General features: G+C 47.8%; 1 protein-coding gene across 1 annotated transcript; it reads right to left on the bottom strand.

The window, feature by feature from the left end:
- Positions 1-4,959: 4,959 nt before the first annotated feature.
- On the bottom strand, positions 4,960-18,179 carry LOC120042641 (ubiquitin-conjugating enzyme E2 J2). Its single transcript, XM_038987464.1, has 5 exons — positions 17,788-18,179; positions 17,139-17,269; positions 15,483-15,523; positions 15,142-15,244; positions 4,960-5,131 (listed from the first exon to the last, which is right to left on the bottom strand). The coding sequence occupies exons 2-5, from the start codon at positions 17,267-17,269 to the stop codon at positions 4,975-4,977; spliced, it is 432 nt and encodes a 143-aa protein (XP_038843392.1). The 5' UTR covers positions 17,788-18,179; the 3' UTR covers positions 4,960-4,974.
- Positions 18,180-18,527: the final 348 nt, after the last annotated feature.

Here is an 18,527-nt window from a genome sequence, read left to right as displayed (position 1 = left end):
ACATGGACTAACAGCTGTCTACAGTCATTCATCCTAACTAATACATGACTAACAAGCTGTCTACACAGCCATTCATCCTAACTAATACATGACTAACAGCTGTCTACAGTCATTCATCCTAACTAAATATGACTAACAGCTGTCTACACAGCCATTCATCCTAACTAATACATGACTAACAGCTGTCTACACAGCCATTCATCCTAACTACTATATGACTAACAGCTGTCTACAGTCATTCATCCTAACTAATACATGACTAACAGCTGTCTACACAGCCATTCATCCTAACTAATACATGACTAACAGCTGTCTACACAGCCATTCATCCTAAATAATATATGACTAACAGCTGTCTACAGTCATTCATCCTAACTAATACATGACTAACAGCTGTCTACACAATCATTCATCCTAACTATACATGACTAACAGCTGTCTACAGTCATTCATCCTAACTAATACATGACTAACAGCTGTCTACACAGCCATTCATCCTAACTAATACATGACTAACAGCTGTCTACACAGTCATTCATCCTAACTAATATATGACTAACAGCTGGTCTACAGGTCATCTCATCCTAACTAATATATGACTAACAGCTGTCTACACAGTCATTCATCCTAACTAATACATGACTAACAGCTGTCTACACAGCCATTCATCCTAACTAATACATGACTAACAGCTGTCTACACAGCCATTCATCCTAACTAATATATGACTACAGCTGTCTACAGTCATTCATCCTAACTAATACATGACTAACAGCTGTCTACACAGCCATTCATCCTAACTAATACATGACTAACAGCTGTCTACACAGCCATTCATCCTAACTAATACATGACTAACAGCTGTCTACACACAGCCATTCATCCTAATTAATATATGACTAACAGCTGTCTACACAGTCATTCATCCTAACTAATACATGACTAACAGCTGTCTACAGTCATTCATCTAACTAATACATGACTAACAGCTGTCTACACAGCCATTCATCCTAACTAATACATGACTAACAGCTGTCTACACAGTCATTCATCCTAACTAATATATGACTAACAGCTGTCTACAGTCATTCATCCTAACTAATATATGACTGACAGCTGTCTACACAATCATTCATCCTAACTAATACATGACTAACAGCTGTCTACACAGCCATTCATCCTAACTAATACATGACTAACAGCTGTCTACACAGTCATTCATCCTAACTAATATATGACTAACAGCTGTCTACAGTCATTCATCCTAACTAATATATGACTAACAGCTGTCTACAGTCATTCATCCTAACTAATACATGACTAACAGCTGTCTACAGAGTCGTTCATCCTAACTAATACATGACTAACAGCTGTCTACAGTCATTCATCCTAACTATTACATGACTAACAGCTGTCTACACAGTCATTCATCCTAACTAATACATGACTAACAGCTGTCTACAGTCATTCATCCTAACTAATACATGACTAACAGCTGTCTACAGAGTCATTCATCCTAACTATTACATGACTAACAGCTGTCTAGTCATTCATCCTAACTATTATATGACTAACAGCTGTCTACACAGTCATTCATCCTAACTAATACATGACTAACAGCTGTCTACAGTCATTCATCCTAACTAATACATGACTAACAGCTGTCTACACAGCCATTCATCCTAACTAATACATGACTAACAGCTGTCTACACAGCCATTCATCCTAACTAATACATGACTAACAGCTGTCTACAGTCATTCATCCTAACTAATACATGACTAACAGCTGTCTACACAGCCATTCATCCATCCTAACTAATACATGACTAACAGCTGTCTACACAGTCATTCATGCTAACTAATACATGACTAACAGCTGTCTACACAGCCATTCATCCTAACTAATACATGACTAACAGCTGTCTACACAGTCATTCATCCTAACTAATATATGACTAACAGCTGTCTACAGTCATTCATCCTAACTAATACATGACTAACAGCTGTCTACAGAGTCATTCATCCTAACTAATACATGACTAACAGCTGTCTACAGTCATTCATCCTAACTATTACATGACTAACAGCTGTCTACACAGTCATTCATCCTAACTAATACATGACTAACAGCTGTCTACAGTCATTCATCCTAACTAATACATGACTAACAGCTGTCTACAGAGTCATTCATCCTAACTATTACATGACTAACAGCTGTCTAGTCATTCATCCTAACTATTATATGACTAACAGCTGTCTACAGTCATTCATCCTAACTAATATATGACTAACAGCTGTCTACAGTCATTCATCCTAACTAATACATGACTAACAGCTGTCTACACAGTCATTCATCCTAACTAATACATGACTAACAGCTGTCTACACAGCCATTCATCCTAACTAATACATGACTAACAGCTGTCTACACAGTCATTCATCCTAACTAATATATGACTAACAGCTGTCTACAGTCATTCATCCTAACTAATATATGACTAACAGCTGTCTACAGTCATTCATCCTAACTAATACATGACTAACAGCTGTCTACAGTCATTCATCCTAACTATTACATGACTAACAGCTGTCTACAGTCATTCATCCTAACTAATACATGACTAACAGCTGTCTACAGTCATTCATCCTAACTAATACATGACTAACAGCTGTCTACAGAGTCATTCATCCTAACTATTACATGACTAACAGCTGTCTAGTCATTCATCCTAACTATTATATGACTAACAGCTGTCTACAGTCATTCATCCTAACTAATACATGACTAACAGCTGTCTACAGAGTCATTCATCCTAACTAATACATGACTAACAGCTGTCTACAGTCATTCATCCTAACTATTACATGACTAACAGCTGTCTACACAGTCATTCATCCTAACTAATACATGACTAACAGCTGTCTACACAGTCATTCATCCTAACTAATACATGACTAACAGCTGTCTACAGAGTCATTCATCCTAACTATTACATGACTAACAGCTGTCTAGTCATTCATCCTAACTATTATATGACTAACAGCTGTCTACACAGTCATTCATCCTAACTAATATATGACTAACAGCTGTCTACACAGTCATTCATCCTAACTAATACATGACTAACAGCTGTCTACACAGTCATTCATCCTAACTAATACATGACTAACAGCTGTCTACACAGCCATTCATCCTAACTAATACATGACTAACAGCTGTCTACACAGCCATTCATCCTAACTAATACATGACTAACAGCTGTCTACACAGCCATTCATCCTAACTAATACATGACTAACAGCTGTCTACAGTCATTCATCCTAACTAATACATGACTAACAGCTGTCTACACAGCCATTCATCCTAACTAATACATGACTAACAGCTGTCTACACACAGCCATTCATCCTAATTAATATATGACTAACAGCTGTCTACACAGCCATTCATCCTAACTAATACATGACTAACAGCTGTCTACACAATCATTCATCCTAACTAATACATGACTAACAGCTGTCTACACAGTCATTCATCCTAATTAATATATGACTAACAGCTGTCTACACAGTCATTCATCCTAACTAATACATGACTAACAGCTGTCTACACAGTCATTCATCCTAACTAATACATGACTAACAGCTGTCTACAGAGTCATTCATCCTAACTATTACATGACTAACAGCTGTCTACACAGTCATTCATCCTAACTAATATATGACTAACAGCTGTCTACAGTCATTCATCCTAACTAATATATGACTAACAGCTGTCTACACAGTCATTCATCCTAACTATTACATGACTAACAGCTGTCTACAGAGTCATTCATCCTAACTATTACATGACTAACAGCTGTCTACACACAGCCATTCATCCTAATTAATATATGACTAACATAACATTCATATCTGCATTAGAACCTGATTATATGTCAATAAACAGGACTCTGAGACCATGACCTTCCAACTAGACAACATCTCAGATCTCTCCAGAGATGTTCGATCGGGTTCAGGTCCGGGCTGTGACTTGTCCCGAAGCCACTCCTGCGTTGTCTTGGCTGTCTGCTTACGGTCGTTGTCCTGTTTTGAAGGTGCACCGTCGCCCCAGTCTGAGATCCGGAGCAGGTTTTCATCAAGGATCTCTCTGTACTTTGCTCGTTTCATCTTTCCTTTGATCCTGACTAGTCTCCCACTCCCTGCTGCTGAGAAACATCCCAACAGCATGATGCGGCCACCACCATGCTTCACCGTAGGGATGGTGCCAGGTTTCCTCCAGACGTGACGCTTGGTATTCAGGCCAAATATCTTGGTTTCATCAGACCAGAGAATCTTGTTTCTTATGTTCTGAGAGTCCTCTTGGTGCCGTTTGGCGAACTGAGGAGTGGCTTCCGTCTGGCCACTCTACCATAAAGGCCTGATTGGTGGAGTGCTGCAGAGATGGTTGTCCTTCTGGAAGGTTCTCCCATCTCCACAGAGTTTGGCCGGCCAGCCAGCTCTAGGAAGAGTCTTGGTGGTTCTAATCCTGTTTAAGAATGATGGAGGCCACTGTGTTCTTGGGGACCTTCAGTGCTGCAGATATTTTTGGGACCCTTCCCCAGATCTGTGTCTCAACACAATCCTGTCTCGGAGCTCTACAGACAATTCCTTCGACCTCATGGCTTGGTGCTCTGACGTGCACTGTCAACTGTGGGACCTTATATAGACAGGTGTGTGTCTTTCCAAATCAATTTACCACAGGTGGACTCCAATCAAGTTGTAGAAACATCTCAAGGGTGATCAATGGAAACAGGATGCGCCCGACTTAAATTTTGATTCTCATAGCAAACGGTCTGAATACTTATGTAAATACAGTATTTCATTTTTTGTTTATAAATGTACAAAAATGTCTAAAAACCTGTTTTCGCTTTGTCATGATGAGGTATTGTGTGTAGATTGATGAGGATTTTTGAAGTCAGTCATACTAAGGTCAGTAATACCAACTCACAGTGTAGTCAGAGGTCTCGATGCTACCCAGAGTGGGGCCTTTCTCCACCATGAAGCTGAGCAGACCAGTCAGGATGGTGGAGACGGACCAGGCTGGGTTCCACGTGTCCGGGTGGAAATCAGTGATGGACAGACATAACCTGGGGGAAGAGATACAGCGTGACACACTCAGTCAGGAGGGGGAAGAGAGAGACCGTCCTTGACACACTCAGTCAGGAGGGGGAAGAGAGAGACCGTCCTTGACACACTCAGTCAGGAGGGGGAAGAGAGAGACCGTCCTTGACACACTCAGTCAGGAGGGGGAAGAGAGAGACCGTCCTTGACACACTCAGTCAGGAGGGGGAAGAGAGAGACCGTCCTTGACACACTCAGTCAGGAGGGGGAAGAGAGAGACCGTCCTTGACACTCAGTCAGGAGGGGGAAGAGAGAGACCGTCCTTGACACACTCAGTCAGGAGGGGGAAGAGAAAGACCGTCCTTGACACACTCAGTCAGGAGGGGGGGGGGGGGGGGGAAGAGAGAGACCGTCCTTGACACACTCAGTCAGGAGGGGGAAGAGAGAGACCGTCCTTGACACACTCAGTCAGGAGGGGGGGGGGGGGGGGGGGGAAGAGAGAGACCGTGACACACTCAGTCAGGAGGGGGGGGGAAGAGACAGACCGTGACACACTCAGTCAGGAGGGGGGGGAGAAGAGACAGACCGTGACACACTCAGTCAGGAGGGGGGGGGGAGAGACAGACCGTGACACACTCCGTCAGGAGGGGGGGGGAAGAGACAGACCGTGACACACTCCGTCAGGAGGGGGGGAAGAGACAGACCGTGACACACTCCGTCAGGAGGGGGGGAAGAGACAGACCGTGACACACTCCGTCAGGAGGGGGGGAAGAGACAGACCGTGACACACTCCGTCAGGAGGGGGGGAAGAGACAGACCGTGACACACTCCGTCAGGAGGGGGGGAAGAGAAAGACCGTGACACACTCAGTCAGGAGGGGGGGGGGAAGAGACAGACCGTGACACACTCAGTCAGGAGGGGGGGGGAAGAGACAGACCGTGACACACTCCGTCAGGAGGGGGGGAAGAGACAGACCGTGACACACTCCGTCAGGAGGGGGGGAAGAGACAGACCGTGACACACTCCGTCAGGAGGGGGGGAAGAGACAGACCGTGACACACTCCGTCAGGAGGGGGGGAAGAGACAGACCGTGACACACTCCGTCAGGAGGGGGGGGAAGAGAAAGACCGTGACACACTCCGTCAGGAGGGGGGGGAAGAGACAGACCGTGACACACTCCGTCAGGAGGGGGGGAAGAGACAGACCGTGACACACTCCGTCAGGAGGGGGAGAAGAGACAGACCGTGACACACTCCGTCAGGAGGGGGAAGAGAGAGACCGTGACACACTCCGTCAGGAGGGGGAAGAGAGAGACCGTGACACACTCCGTCAGGAGGGGGAAGAGAGAGACCGTGACATACTCCGTCAGGAGGGGGAAGAGACAGACCGTGACACACTACGTCAGGAGGGGGAAGAGACAGACCGTGACACACTCCGTCAGGAGGGGGAAGAGACAGACCGTGACACACTCCGTCAGGAGGGGGAAGAGAGAGACCGTGACACACTCAGGAAAAGACAGCAGGAAATGGATGAAATGATTTAACAGAACACAGTTCCATAGTTTGAACCCTGAGACTAAAATACATCCATTTATGATATGTACTTTAGATCCATGGTGAAGTTTTAATGTCACGAGCACAAGAACAGTGAAATGCCTTTCAGCTCTAAAACCCAACAATGGAGTAAAGGTTGAACAAAAAATATAAAAACATAAGAAAAACACAATAAAGTAAGTAAGTTACACTAAATATACACAAAAGTATGTGGACACGACTTCAAAATGAGTAGATTTGGTTACTCCAGTCACACCCGTTATTGACAGGTGTATAAAATTTAGCAAATTTCTGCCCCGCTAGAGCTGCCCCCCGGTCAACTGTAAGTGATGTTAACGCGGTAGGCCAAACAAGCTCGCAGAACGGGACCGCAGTCCACACAAGCTCGCAGAACGGGGCCGCAGTGCGGCAGGCCACACAAGCTCGCAGAACGGGACCGCAGGGCGGCAGGCCACACAAGCTCGCAGAACGGGACCGCAGGGCGGTAGGCCACACAAGCTCGCAGAACGGGACCGCAGGGCGGCAGGCCACACAAGCTCGCAGAACGGGACCGCAGGGCGGTAGGCCACACAAGCTCGCAGAACGGGACCGCAGGGCGGTAGTCCACACAAGCACGCAGAACGGGACCGCAGGGCGGTAGGCCACACAAGCTCGCAGAACGGGACCGCAGGGCGGTAGGCCAGACAAGCTCGCAGAACGGGACCGCAGGGCGGTAGGCCAGACAAGCTCGCAGAACGGGACCGCAGGGCGGTAGGCCACACAAGCTCGCAGAACGGGACCGCAGGGCGGTAGGCCACACAAGCTCGCAGAACGGGACCGCAGGGCGGTAGGCCACACAAGCTCGCAGAACGGGACCGCAGGGCAGTAGGCCACACAAGCTCACAGAACGGGACCGCAGGGCGGTTGGCCACACAAGCTCACAGAACGGGACCGCAGGGCGGTAGGCCACACAAGCTCGCAGAACGGGACCGCAGAGCGGTAGTCCACACAAGCACGCAGAACGGGACCGCAGGGCGGTAGGCCACACAAGCTCACAGAACGGGACCGCAGGGCGGTAGGCCACACAAGCTCACAGAACGGGACCGCAGGGCGGTAGGCCACACAAGCTCGCAGAACGGGACCGCAGGGCGGTAGGCCACACAAGCTCGCAGAACGGGGCCGCAGTGCGGCAGGCCACACAAGCTCGCAGAACGGGGCCGCAGTGCGGCAGGCCACACAAGCTCGCAGAACGGGACCGCAGGGCGGCAGGCCACACAAGCTCGCAGAACGGGACCGCAGGGCGGTAGGCCACACAAGCTCGCAGAACGGGACCGCAGGGCGGTAGGCCAGACAAGCTCGCAGAACGGGACCGCAGGGCGGTAGGCCACACAAGCTCGCAGAACGGGACCGCAGGGCGGTAGGCCACACAAGCTCGCAGAACGGGACCGCAGGGCGTTAGGCCACACAAGCTCGCAGAACGGGACCGCAGGGCGGTAGGCCAGACAAGCTCGCAGAACGGGACCGCAGGGCGGTAGGCCACACAAGCTCGCAGAACGGGACCGCAGGGCGGTAGGCCACACAAGCTCGCAGAACGGGACCGCAGGGCGGTAGGCCAGACAAGCTCGCAGAACGGGACCGCAGGGCGGTAGGCCACACAAGCTCGCAGAACGGGACCGCAGGGCGGTAGGCCACACAAGCTCGCAGAACGGGACCGCAGGGCGGTAGGCCACACAAGCTCGCAGAACGGGACCGCAGGGCGGTAGGCCACACAAGCTCACAGAACGGGACCGCAGGGCGGTTGGCCACACAAGCTCACAGAACGGGACCGCAGGGCGGTAGGCCACACAAGCTCACAGAACGGGACCGCAGGGCGGTAGGCCACACAATCTCACAGAACGGGACCGCAGGGCGGTAGGCCACACAAGCTCACAGAACGGGACCGCAGGGCGGTAGGCCACACAAGCTCACAGAACGGGACCGCAGGGCGGTAGGCCACACAAGCTCACAGAACGGGACCGCAGGGCGGTAGGCCACACAAGCTCACAGAACGGGACCGCAGGGCGGTAGGCCACACAAGCTCACAGAACGGGACCGCAGAGCGGTAGGCCACACAAGCTCACAGAACGGGACCGCAGAGCGGTAGGCCACACAAGCTCACAGAACGGGACCGCAGAGCGGTAGGCCACACAAGCTCATAGAACGGGACCGCAGAGCGGTAGGCCACACAAGCTCACAGAACGGGACCGCAGAGCGGTAGGCCACACAAGCTCACAGAACGGGACCGCAGAGCGGTAGGCCACACAAGCTCACAGAACGGGACCGCAGAGCGGTAGGCCACACAAGCTCACAGAACGGGACCGCAGAGCGGTAGGCCACACAAGCTCACAGAACGGGACCGCAGAGCGGTAGGCCACACAAGCTCACAGAACGGGACCGCAGAGCGGTAGGCCACACAAGCTCACAGAACGGGACCGCAGGGCGGTAGGCCACACAAGCTCACAGAACGGGACCGCAGGGCGGTAGGCCACACAAGCTCACAGAACGGGACCGCAGGGCGGTAGGCCACACAAGCTCACAGAACGGGACCGCAGGGCGGTAGGCCACACAAGCTCACAGAACGGGACCGCAGAGCGGTAGGCCACACAAGCTCACAGAACGGGACCGCAGAGCGGTAGGCCACACAAGCTCACAGAACGGGACCGCAGAGCGGTAGGCCACACAAGCTCACAGAACGGGACCGCAGGGCGGTAGGCCACACAAGCTCACAGAACGGGACCGCAGAGCGGTAGGCCACACAAGCTCACAGAACGGGACCGCAGAGCGGTAGGCCACACAAGCTCACAGAACGGGACCGCAGAGCGGTAGGCCACACAAGCTCATAGAACGGGACCGCAGGGCGGTAGGCCACACAAGCTCACAGAACGGGACCGCAGGGCGGTAGGCCACACAAGCTCACAGAACGGGACCGCAGAGCGGTAGGCCACACAAGCTCACAGAACGGGACCGCAGAGCGGTAGGCCACACAAGCTCACAGAACGGGACCGCAGAGCGGTAGGCCACACAAGCTCATAGAACGGGACCGCAGAGCGGTAGGCCACACAAGCTCACAGAACGGGACCGCAGAGTGCTGAAGCTCGTGAAAATGATCTGTTCTCAGTTGCTACACTCACTACTGAGTTCCAAACTGCCTCTGGAAACAACGTCAGCACAATCACTGTTCGTCGGGAGCTTCATGAAATGGGTTTCCATGGACGAGCAGCCACACACAAGCCTAAGATCACCATGCACAATGCAAAGCGTCTGCTGCAGTGGTGTAAAGCTGGGTGCCATTGGACTCTGGAGCAGTGGAAACACGTTCTCTGGAGTGATGAATCTGGTAGTCCGACGGATTAATCTGGGTTTGGCAGATGCCAGGAGAACGCTACCTGCCCCAATGAAGTGCCAACTGTAAAGTTTGGTGGAGGAGGAATAATGGTCTGGGGCTGACATTCTAGACTATTCTGTGCTTCCAACTTTGTGGCAACAGTTTCCTGTTTCAGCATGACAAGGCCCCCCGTGCACAAAGCGACGTCCATACAGAAATTGTTTGTCGAGATCGGTGTGGAAGAACTTGACTGGCCTGCACAGAGCCCTGATCTCAACCCCATCTAACATTCCTTTGGAATGAATTAAAACACCGACTGCGAGCCAGGCCTAATCGCCCAACACCAAACATCTCAAACTGAAAATAATTACAATTCCCTTCTCCCGACTGTCAATCACTGTGCTCCAAAGCACCTCTCACTCACAGCAGGGTTCTCTCAGATATCTTAATTGTTATTAGCTAATGTCCGTCACGTGATCCGGTCCCTTTTCACAGGCATCACAACTCCGAAGTAGGCTACAAGTGAACACAGATACGTCGGGAGTTCAACGGCACGCGTCCTTATTGAATATGTTAGAACCGTCCACACTGACTTTTCGTCAGCCAACAAAAAAGTTAATCAGTAATGAACAGCACTAGCCTGTCAATCTACTATCCCCCATAGTACAAAAGTTGACCTCTGTGCTGTGTGTGTGTATACACACACACACACACACACACACAACCGATCAAAAGTTTTCGAACACCTACTCATATCTTCTGTATACCTCCCCTACCTTGTCACAACACAACTGATTGGCTCAAACACATTAAGAAGGAAAGAAATTCCACAAATTAACTTTAACAAGACACCTATTCATTGAAATGTATTCCAGGTGACTACCTCATGAAGCTGGTTGAGAGAATGCCAAGTGTGTGCAAAGCTGTCATCAAGGCAAAGGGTGGCTACTTTTGAAGAATCTCAAGCCTATTTTGATTTGTGTAACACTTTTTTGGTTACTACATGATTCCATATGTGTTATTTCATAGTTTTGAGGTCTTCACTATTATTCTACAATGTAGAAAAATATTAAAAATAAAACCCTTGAATGAGTAGGTGTGTCCAAACTTTTGACTGGTACTGTATATGTAATTCAAAGTCTCATTAAAAATTGTATTTACATTTTCAGGTGCCTCTGTCATGTCAACATCTGCAGCCAATACGAATAGGCTATCACGTACAGTTTGACGTGTACGGTAGACTAATTATGTACTTACATTGATGGGTACTGACTTATGAAATATCCTTGTTCATGTTACTGAGGGAGAAGGGGGGAATGCAGAAGGTTTACATTCTGTCAGAACATGTTATTGATAGACATCAGGAATCCCACGGAAAAGGAGAAGGGCCACAGTCTGGTTTCAGCTGTTGAGTTGTCATTTGAAAACACTTGTTACACCAGAAGTTAATGGGTATCTGTAGGAGGAATGTATATGGTGGGGGTGAATTAAGGTTGGATATGAGACAGGGGCTTGGAACGTTACTAAGTAAAGGTAAGGCAATCGCGTGGTTGTAGTCACTGATTAAGGTGGAATGGGGTCAGAGGTCACATAAAGGGAACAGTTTATTGCCTACATCACTTAACTTCCTGCAATAAAGATCAAATCCAACTTTATTAGTCACATCCGCCAAATACAATCAAGTGTAGACTTTACCGTGAAAAGCTTACTTACAAGCCCTTAACCAACAGTGCAGTTCAAGAAGAAGAAAATATTTACCAAGTTGACTAAAATAAAAAGTAATAATAAAAAGTAACACAATAAGAATAACAATAATGAGGTTATATACAGGGGGCACCTGTACCGAGTCAGTGTGCAGGGGTACAGGCTAGTTGAGGTAATCTGTACATGTAGGTGGGGGCGAAGTGACTATGCATAGATAATAAACAGCGAGTAGCAGCAGTGCACAAAATGGAGGAGGGGGGGGGGCTCAATGTAAATTGTCCGGTGGCCATTTTTATGAATTGTTCAGCAGTCTAATGGCTTGGGGGTAGAAGCTGTTGAGGAGCCTTTTGGTCCTAGACTTGGCGCTCCGGTACCGCTTCCCGTGCGGTAGCAGAGAAAACAGTCCATAACTTGGGTGACTGGAGTCTTTGACAATTTTATGGGCTTTCCTCTGAAACCGCCTATTATATAGGTCCTGGATGGCAGGAAGCTTGGCCCCAGTGATGTACTGGGCCATTCACACTACCCTCTGTAGTGCCTTACGGTCAGATGCCGAGCAGTTGCCATACCAGGCGGTGATGCAACCGGTCAGGATGCTCTCGGTGGTGCAGCTGTAGAACCTTTTGAAGATCAGGGGGCCCACGCCAAATCTTTTCAGTCTCCCGAGGGGAAATAGGTTTTGTCGTGCCCTCTTCACGACTGTCTTGGTGTGTTAGGACCATTCTAGTTTGTTGGTGATTTGGACACCAAGAAACTTAAAAACTCTCGACCCGCTCCACTTCAGCCCCGTCGATGTTAATGGGGGCCTGTTCGGCCCTCCTTTTCCTATAGTCCACGATCAGCTCCTTTGTCTTGCTCACATTGAGTGAAAGGTTGTTGTCCTGGCACCACACTGCCAGTTCTCTGACCTCCTCCCTATAGGCCGACTCATCGTTGTCGGTGCGAACTCTCTTGGTAGATAGTGTGGTCTACAGCTTATCATAATGTACTCTACCTCAGGCGAGCAATACCTCGAGACTTCTTTAATATTATACATCGCGCACCAGCTGTTATTGACATCGACACACCCCCCCCACCCCTCGTCTTACCAGAGGTAGCGTCTCTGTTCTGCCGGTGCATAGAAAATCCTGCCAGATCTATATTATCCGTATCGTCTCGGTGAAAACATAAGATTTTTACGTCTCGGTGAAACATAAGATGTTACAGTTTTTAATGTCCCGTTGGTAGGATCATCTTAATAATAGGTCATCGATTTTATTTTCTAACGATTGCACGTTAGCAAGAAGAATGGAAGGCATTGGGAGTTTGTTCGCTCGCCTACGGATTCTCAGAAGGATCCCCAATCTGCATCCCCGTTTCCGGCGTCTATTCTTCACACAAAAGGTGTGGATCTGGGCCTGTTCCGGTGAAAGCAGGATATCCTTCTCGTCGGACTCGTTAAAGGAAAAAGTTTCTTCCAGTCCGCGGTGAGTAATCGCTTTTATGATGTCCAGAAGTTATTTTCGGTCCTAAGAGACGTTAGCAGCAACATTATGTACAAAACAAGTTTAAAAAAATAAGTCACAAACAACGGGGTGAAAAAATTATTTAAAAAAATTGCACAATTGGTTGGGAGAATGTAAAACATCAGCCATGTTGTTCGGCGCCATCTTTCTAAAGATGGAATGTTTATCGAAAAGGAGCGAGTCACGGATGACCATTTCTCAACAGAGCGAGTCACGGATGACCATTTCTCAACAGAGCGAGTCACAGATGACCATTTCTCAACAGAGCGAGTCACAGATGACCATTTCTCAACAGAGCGAGTCACGGATGACCATTTCTCAACAGAGCGAGTCACGGATGACCATTTCTCAACAGAGCGAGTCACGGATGACCATTTCTCAACAGAGCGAGTCACAGATGACCATTTCTCAACAGAGCGAGTCACGGATGACCATTTCTCAACAGAGCGAGTCACGGATGACCATTTCTCAACAGAGGGAGTCACAGATGACCATTTCTCAACAGAGGGAGTCACAGATGACCATTTCTCAACAGAGCGAGTCACAGATGACCATTTCTCAACAGAGCGAGTCACGGATGACCATTTCTCAACAGAGCGAGTCACGGATGACCATTTCTCAACAGAGCGAGTCACGGATGACCATTTCTCAACAGAGCGAGTCACGGATGACCATTTCTCAACAGAGCGAGTCACGGATGACCATTTCTCAACAGAGCGAGTCACGGATGACCATTTCTCAACAGAGCGAGTCACGGATGACCATTTCTCAACTGAGCGAGTCACGGATGACCATTTCTCAACAGAGCGAGTCACGGATGACCATTTCTCAACAGAGCGAGTCACGGATGACCATTTCTCAACAGAGCGAGTCACGGATGACCATTTCTCAACAGAGCGAGTCACGGATGACCATTTCTCAACAGAGCGAGTCACGGATACCTTCTTGTTTGAGCTTCTACATGTAAACAGGAAGCAGGAGTATGGATCTGATTTGCAGAATGAGGGACGAGGGACTGCCTTGTATGCTTTTTTTGTGGGTAGAGTAACCGTGGTCTAGGACTTTATCGCCCCCTAGTGGTGAAGGAAGTTGGGCATCACGTTTCTTAATGACGAGGAATTAAAATGGCCGGCAACCAGATCAGCAGACTCCGGGTGCAAGTTTTCCTTTCTTGTTTATAGCCTCGTACAGTTGGTTAAGTGCCATCTTGTTATTTTTCTTGTCCCGAGGTGGAATTTATACAACAGTCATGATAACAGATGTAAACTCCCTCAGGAGGTAGAAGGGTCGGCATTTGACCATCAGGTATTCCCGAGACGGGTGAGCAATGGGTCGAGACTTCCACTAAGCACACCATTTGTTGTTGATGAAGAGGGAAACCACTTCCCCTCTCGATTTCACTCCACTCAGTCCTGTCCGCTCGATGAGAATCCATCGAATTACATAGCCATTTGAGGGTATCTTGTCCAAAAAAGCAGAGAATATTGCAGTTACAGTTGGTAGCAAATCCAAAGTCGGAGGTCATGCATCTTATTATCAAGTGACTGGCCAATAGAATGGAAGGTAGAGGTGGGCTGGTTCTCCCTTTGCCAAAACCTCACCAGAACTCTTCCTCTCTTGTCTCTGTTACGCCGGCGTTTCCTCTTGGACGCCCCGAAAATTGAGGAATTACATAAAGAGCCGAAAGGGCTGATCGCTCGAAGCCGAAAGTCAGGTAAGTAACTGCCGATCTTGACATTCAAAAGTTATTGTCGGTTATAAAATATAGCAGATAGATTATGAAAATGTGAAAATAATGTAAAAATAAAACACCAAAATAATCATAAAAAGCTAAGTTGGGTTGGCACTCACAAAACGGTGGCCATACATTATGGCGCCATCTTCTTCTACTACTGTACGTTCACATGCATTCTGGGTCGTTTGATTCTTACCTAGTGTTACACTTAAATCTCCCGTTTGGTGTGGTCATGTAGATGCTGGGTGGTTTAAAGGGGAAGTCCCGAGGGAATATTAATTTGCCATGATAATATCCCCCTGTGGAACAAAAAGACCAAGACATTCAATCACTTAAAAACAGACAATCTAGTATAAAAACAATATTGTCGAAAATTAATCCATCATTCTGAAAATCGAAGCAAATCAAAAAGGAAACATTCTGAATAATTTAGTCAGACACAGAATTAAAGGACAATATCCCACCGGTTAGTACGGGATCATTTAAAAGTGATATTATTCAGAGAACTGAGAACTTACGTAAAGTGAAATGATTTACCTTCGTATGGGGTCTTCTCAGGACCTCGAACAACATAGTGCCTGGAGATAGAGGGAAGAAAAAGCACTTCATGGAAAACACAGTTGAGTATCACTTTAGGAACACAACCATGACTGATTTAGTTAACAAATATAAGTCTACTATTCATTCACACTATAAAGATCCTGTTAGAATTCAAGACATTTATTTTTCCATAGAGACTTCGGGTGCATCTCAATAGTGAAGTAGCTTCCTCGCATCCTCCTCCTTCTGGTCTCCTTTCCTTCGTTTACATTGAAGAACTGGTACAAGTACATTCACAGCATGAAATCACCATTATCCAATTTTCACCTATCTTCTGTTTTCAGATCAGTGCAGACGAAGGAGACAAGGTGACGAGGTGAGGATTGAGGAAGCCGCTCATCACAACAAATGGCCCGTATTCAAAAATCATCTCAGAGTAGGAGTGCTGATTATTGGATCAGATGTGCCCTTTAAGATCATAATGAATAAGATAACATGGACAGGAGGACCTGATCCTAGAGCAGCACCCATACTCTAATACCCTATCAATATATGTGTTTGTGTGAGTGAGTGGAGAGAGAGAGAGAGTGTGAGTGGAGAGAGAGAGAGAGAGCGTGAGTGAGTGGAGAGAGAGAGAGAGAGCGTGAGTGAGTGGAGAGAGAGAGAGCGTGAGTGAGTGGAGAGAGAGAGCGAGCGTGAGTGAGTGGAGAGAGAGAGAGAGCGTGAGTGAGTGAGTGGAGAGAGAGAGAGAGAGAGAGCGAGTGTGAGTGGAGAGAGAGAGAGAGAGAGCGAGTGTGAGTGGAGAGAGAGAGAGAGAGAGCGAGTGTGAGTGGAGAGAGAGAGAGAGAGCGAGTGTGAGTGGAGAGAGAGAGAGAGAGCGAGTGTGAGTGAGTGGAGAGAGAGAGAGAGTGAGTGAGTGGAGAGAGAGAGCGAGTGAGTGGAGAGAGAGAGCGAGCGAGTGAGTGGAGAGAGAGAGAGAGCGAGTGTGAGTGTGAGTGGAGAGAGAGAGAGAGAGAGCGAGTGTGAGTGGAGAGAGAGAGAGAGAGCGAGTGTGTGGAGAGAGAGAGAGAGAGAGCGAGTGTGTGGAGAGAGAGAGAGAGCGAGTGTGAGTGGAGAGAAAGAGAGAGAGCGAGTGTGAGTGGAGAGAGAGAGAGAGAGCGAGTGTGAGTGGAGAGAGAGAGAGAGCGAGTGTGAGTGGAGAGAGAGAGAGAGAGAGCGAGTGTGAGTGGAGAGAGAGAGAGAGCGAGTGTGAGTGGAGAGAGAGAGAGAGAGAGCGAGTGTGTGGAGAGAGAGAGAGCGAGTGAGTGGAGAGAGAGAGAGAGAGAGAGAGTGAGTGGAGAGAGTGTGGAGAGAGAGAGAGTGAATGGAAAGAGAGTGTGAGTGAGTGGAGAGAGAGAGAGAGAGAGAGTGAGTGGAGAGAGAGAGAGAGAGTGAGTGGAGAGAGAGAGAGAGAGTGAGTGGAGAGAGTGTGGAGAGAGAGAGAGTGAATGGAACGAGAGTGTGAGTGAGTGGAGAGAGAGAGAGAGAGTGAATGGAAAGAGAGTGTGAGTGAGTGGAGAGAGAGAGAGAGAGAGTGAATGGAAAGAGAGTGTGAGTGAGTGGAGAGAGAGTGCGTGGAGAGAGAGAGAGTGTAGAGAGAGAGAGAGCTCTTACCATTGGAGGATGTTGGATGGTAGGGGTTCAGCACAGATGTAAGGCACAGGGTCTTTCTTTATCCTGAGGTAGTCCTGTTTTAGTCTCTGGGTGGCTGTGGTCGGTACCCTCTTATTCCCGTTGCTGTTCATCTGAGACGACGACAGACAGACCGTTAGATAACTGGCACCACACATATTGTTAATGAGAAACTACAGTATATCACCCAATTATCTTTACAAAGATTAGACAGTGGTAATGTTTTTCTTTGTGTCAAGGACATAAAGATACTAACACACCTAATTATGAGCGGGTGCTTTGGCACCCAAACGATCGTAACAAGCAGGTGTCAAAGTTCATGTTACGGATAATAAAATCTGCCAATATATTTTATGTCAAGTAAGCTAAACAAATGTCACTTCTCAAATGTTGACACACACACACTGCTAGACTGTCACACAGTTAACAGCCTGACTGGTGGGAGTTAAACGGATTTATTAGGGAGCTACTGTAGCTTGGCTTGGCATCATCAGTAGATGCATTTCATGTTACATGATATCAGATAGTTAATTATCAATGACAGCTAGTTATCCCGCTTACCAGGAAACAACGCGACTTAAGATCAATTGGCTAACGTTACTTAGCTAGCTACCAAGGAAAGTAAACCAACCGGGGCTTTCTAGCTGTTTCTAATGTCAGCTAGCTAGGTAGAAACACGTCTCCATGGCTTGGTGGCTAACGTTACTTAGCTAGTTACCAAGGAAAGTAAACCAACCGGGGCTTGCTAGCTGTTTCTAATGTCAGCTAGCTAGGTAGAAACACGTCTCCATGGCTTGGTGGCTAACGTTACTTAGCTAGTTACCAAGGAAAGTAAACCAACCGGGGCTTTCTAGCTGTTTCTAATGTCAGCTAGCTAGGTAGAAACACGTCTCCATGGCTTGGTGGCTAACGTTACTTAGCTAGTTACCAAGGAAAGTAAACCAACCGGGGCTTTCTAGCTGTTTCTAATGTCAGCTAGCTAGGTAGAAACACGTCTCCATGGCTTGGTGGCTAACGTTACTTAGCTAACTACCAAGGAAAGTAAACCAACCGGGGCTTGCTAGCTGTTTCTAATGTCAGCTAGCTAGGTAGAAACACGTCTCCATGGCTTGGTGGCTAACGTTACTTAGCTAACTACCAAGGAAAGTAAACCAACCTGGGCTTGCTAGCTGTTTCTAATGTTAGCTAGCTAGGTAGAAACACGTCTCCATGGCTTGGTGGCTAACGTTACTTAGCTAGCTACCAAGGAAAGTAAACCAACCGGGGCTTTCTAGCTGTTTCTAATGTCAGCTAGCTAGGTAGAAACACGTCTCCATGGCTTGGTGGCTAACGTTACTTAGCTAACTACCAAGGAAAGTAAACCAACCGGGG

This window comes from Salvelinus namaycush, unplaced genomic scaffold (assembly GCF_016432855.1).
Source record: "Salvelinus namaycush isolate Seneca unplaced genomic scaffold, SaNama_1.0 Scaffold736, whole genome shotgun sequence".
Classification (NCBI taxonomy): domain Eukaryota; kingdom Metazoa; phylum Chordata; class Actinopteri; order Salmoniformes; family Salmonidae; genus Salvelinus; species Salvelinus namaycush.
The sequence above is the reverse complement of the archived record's forward strand: the minus strand, read 5'-3'. Positions and strand labels throughout refer to the sequence as shown.

Coding starts and splice junctions, on each gene's coding strand:
- LOC120042641 (XM_038987464.1), bottom strand. CDS start 17,269: ATGAACAGCAACGGGAATAAGAGGGTACCGACCACAGCCACCCAGAGA. Junction 15,524..17,138: donor CCATCCAACATCCTCCAATG/GTAAGAGCTCTC, acceptor CTCTATCTCCAG/GCACTATGTTGTTCGAGGTC. Junction 15,245..15,482: donor TGAGAAGACCCCATACGAAG/GTAAATCATTTC, acceptor TTTGTTCCACAG/GGGGATATTATCATGGCAAA.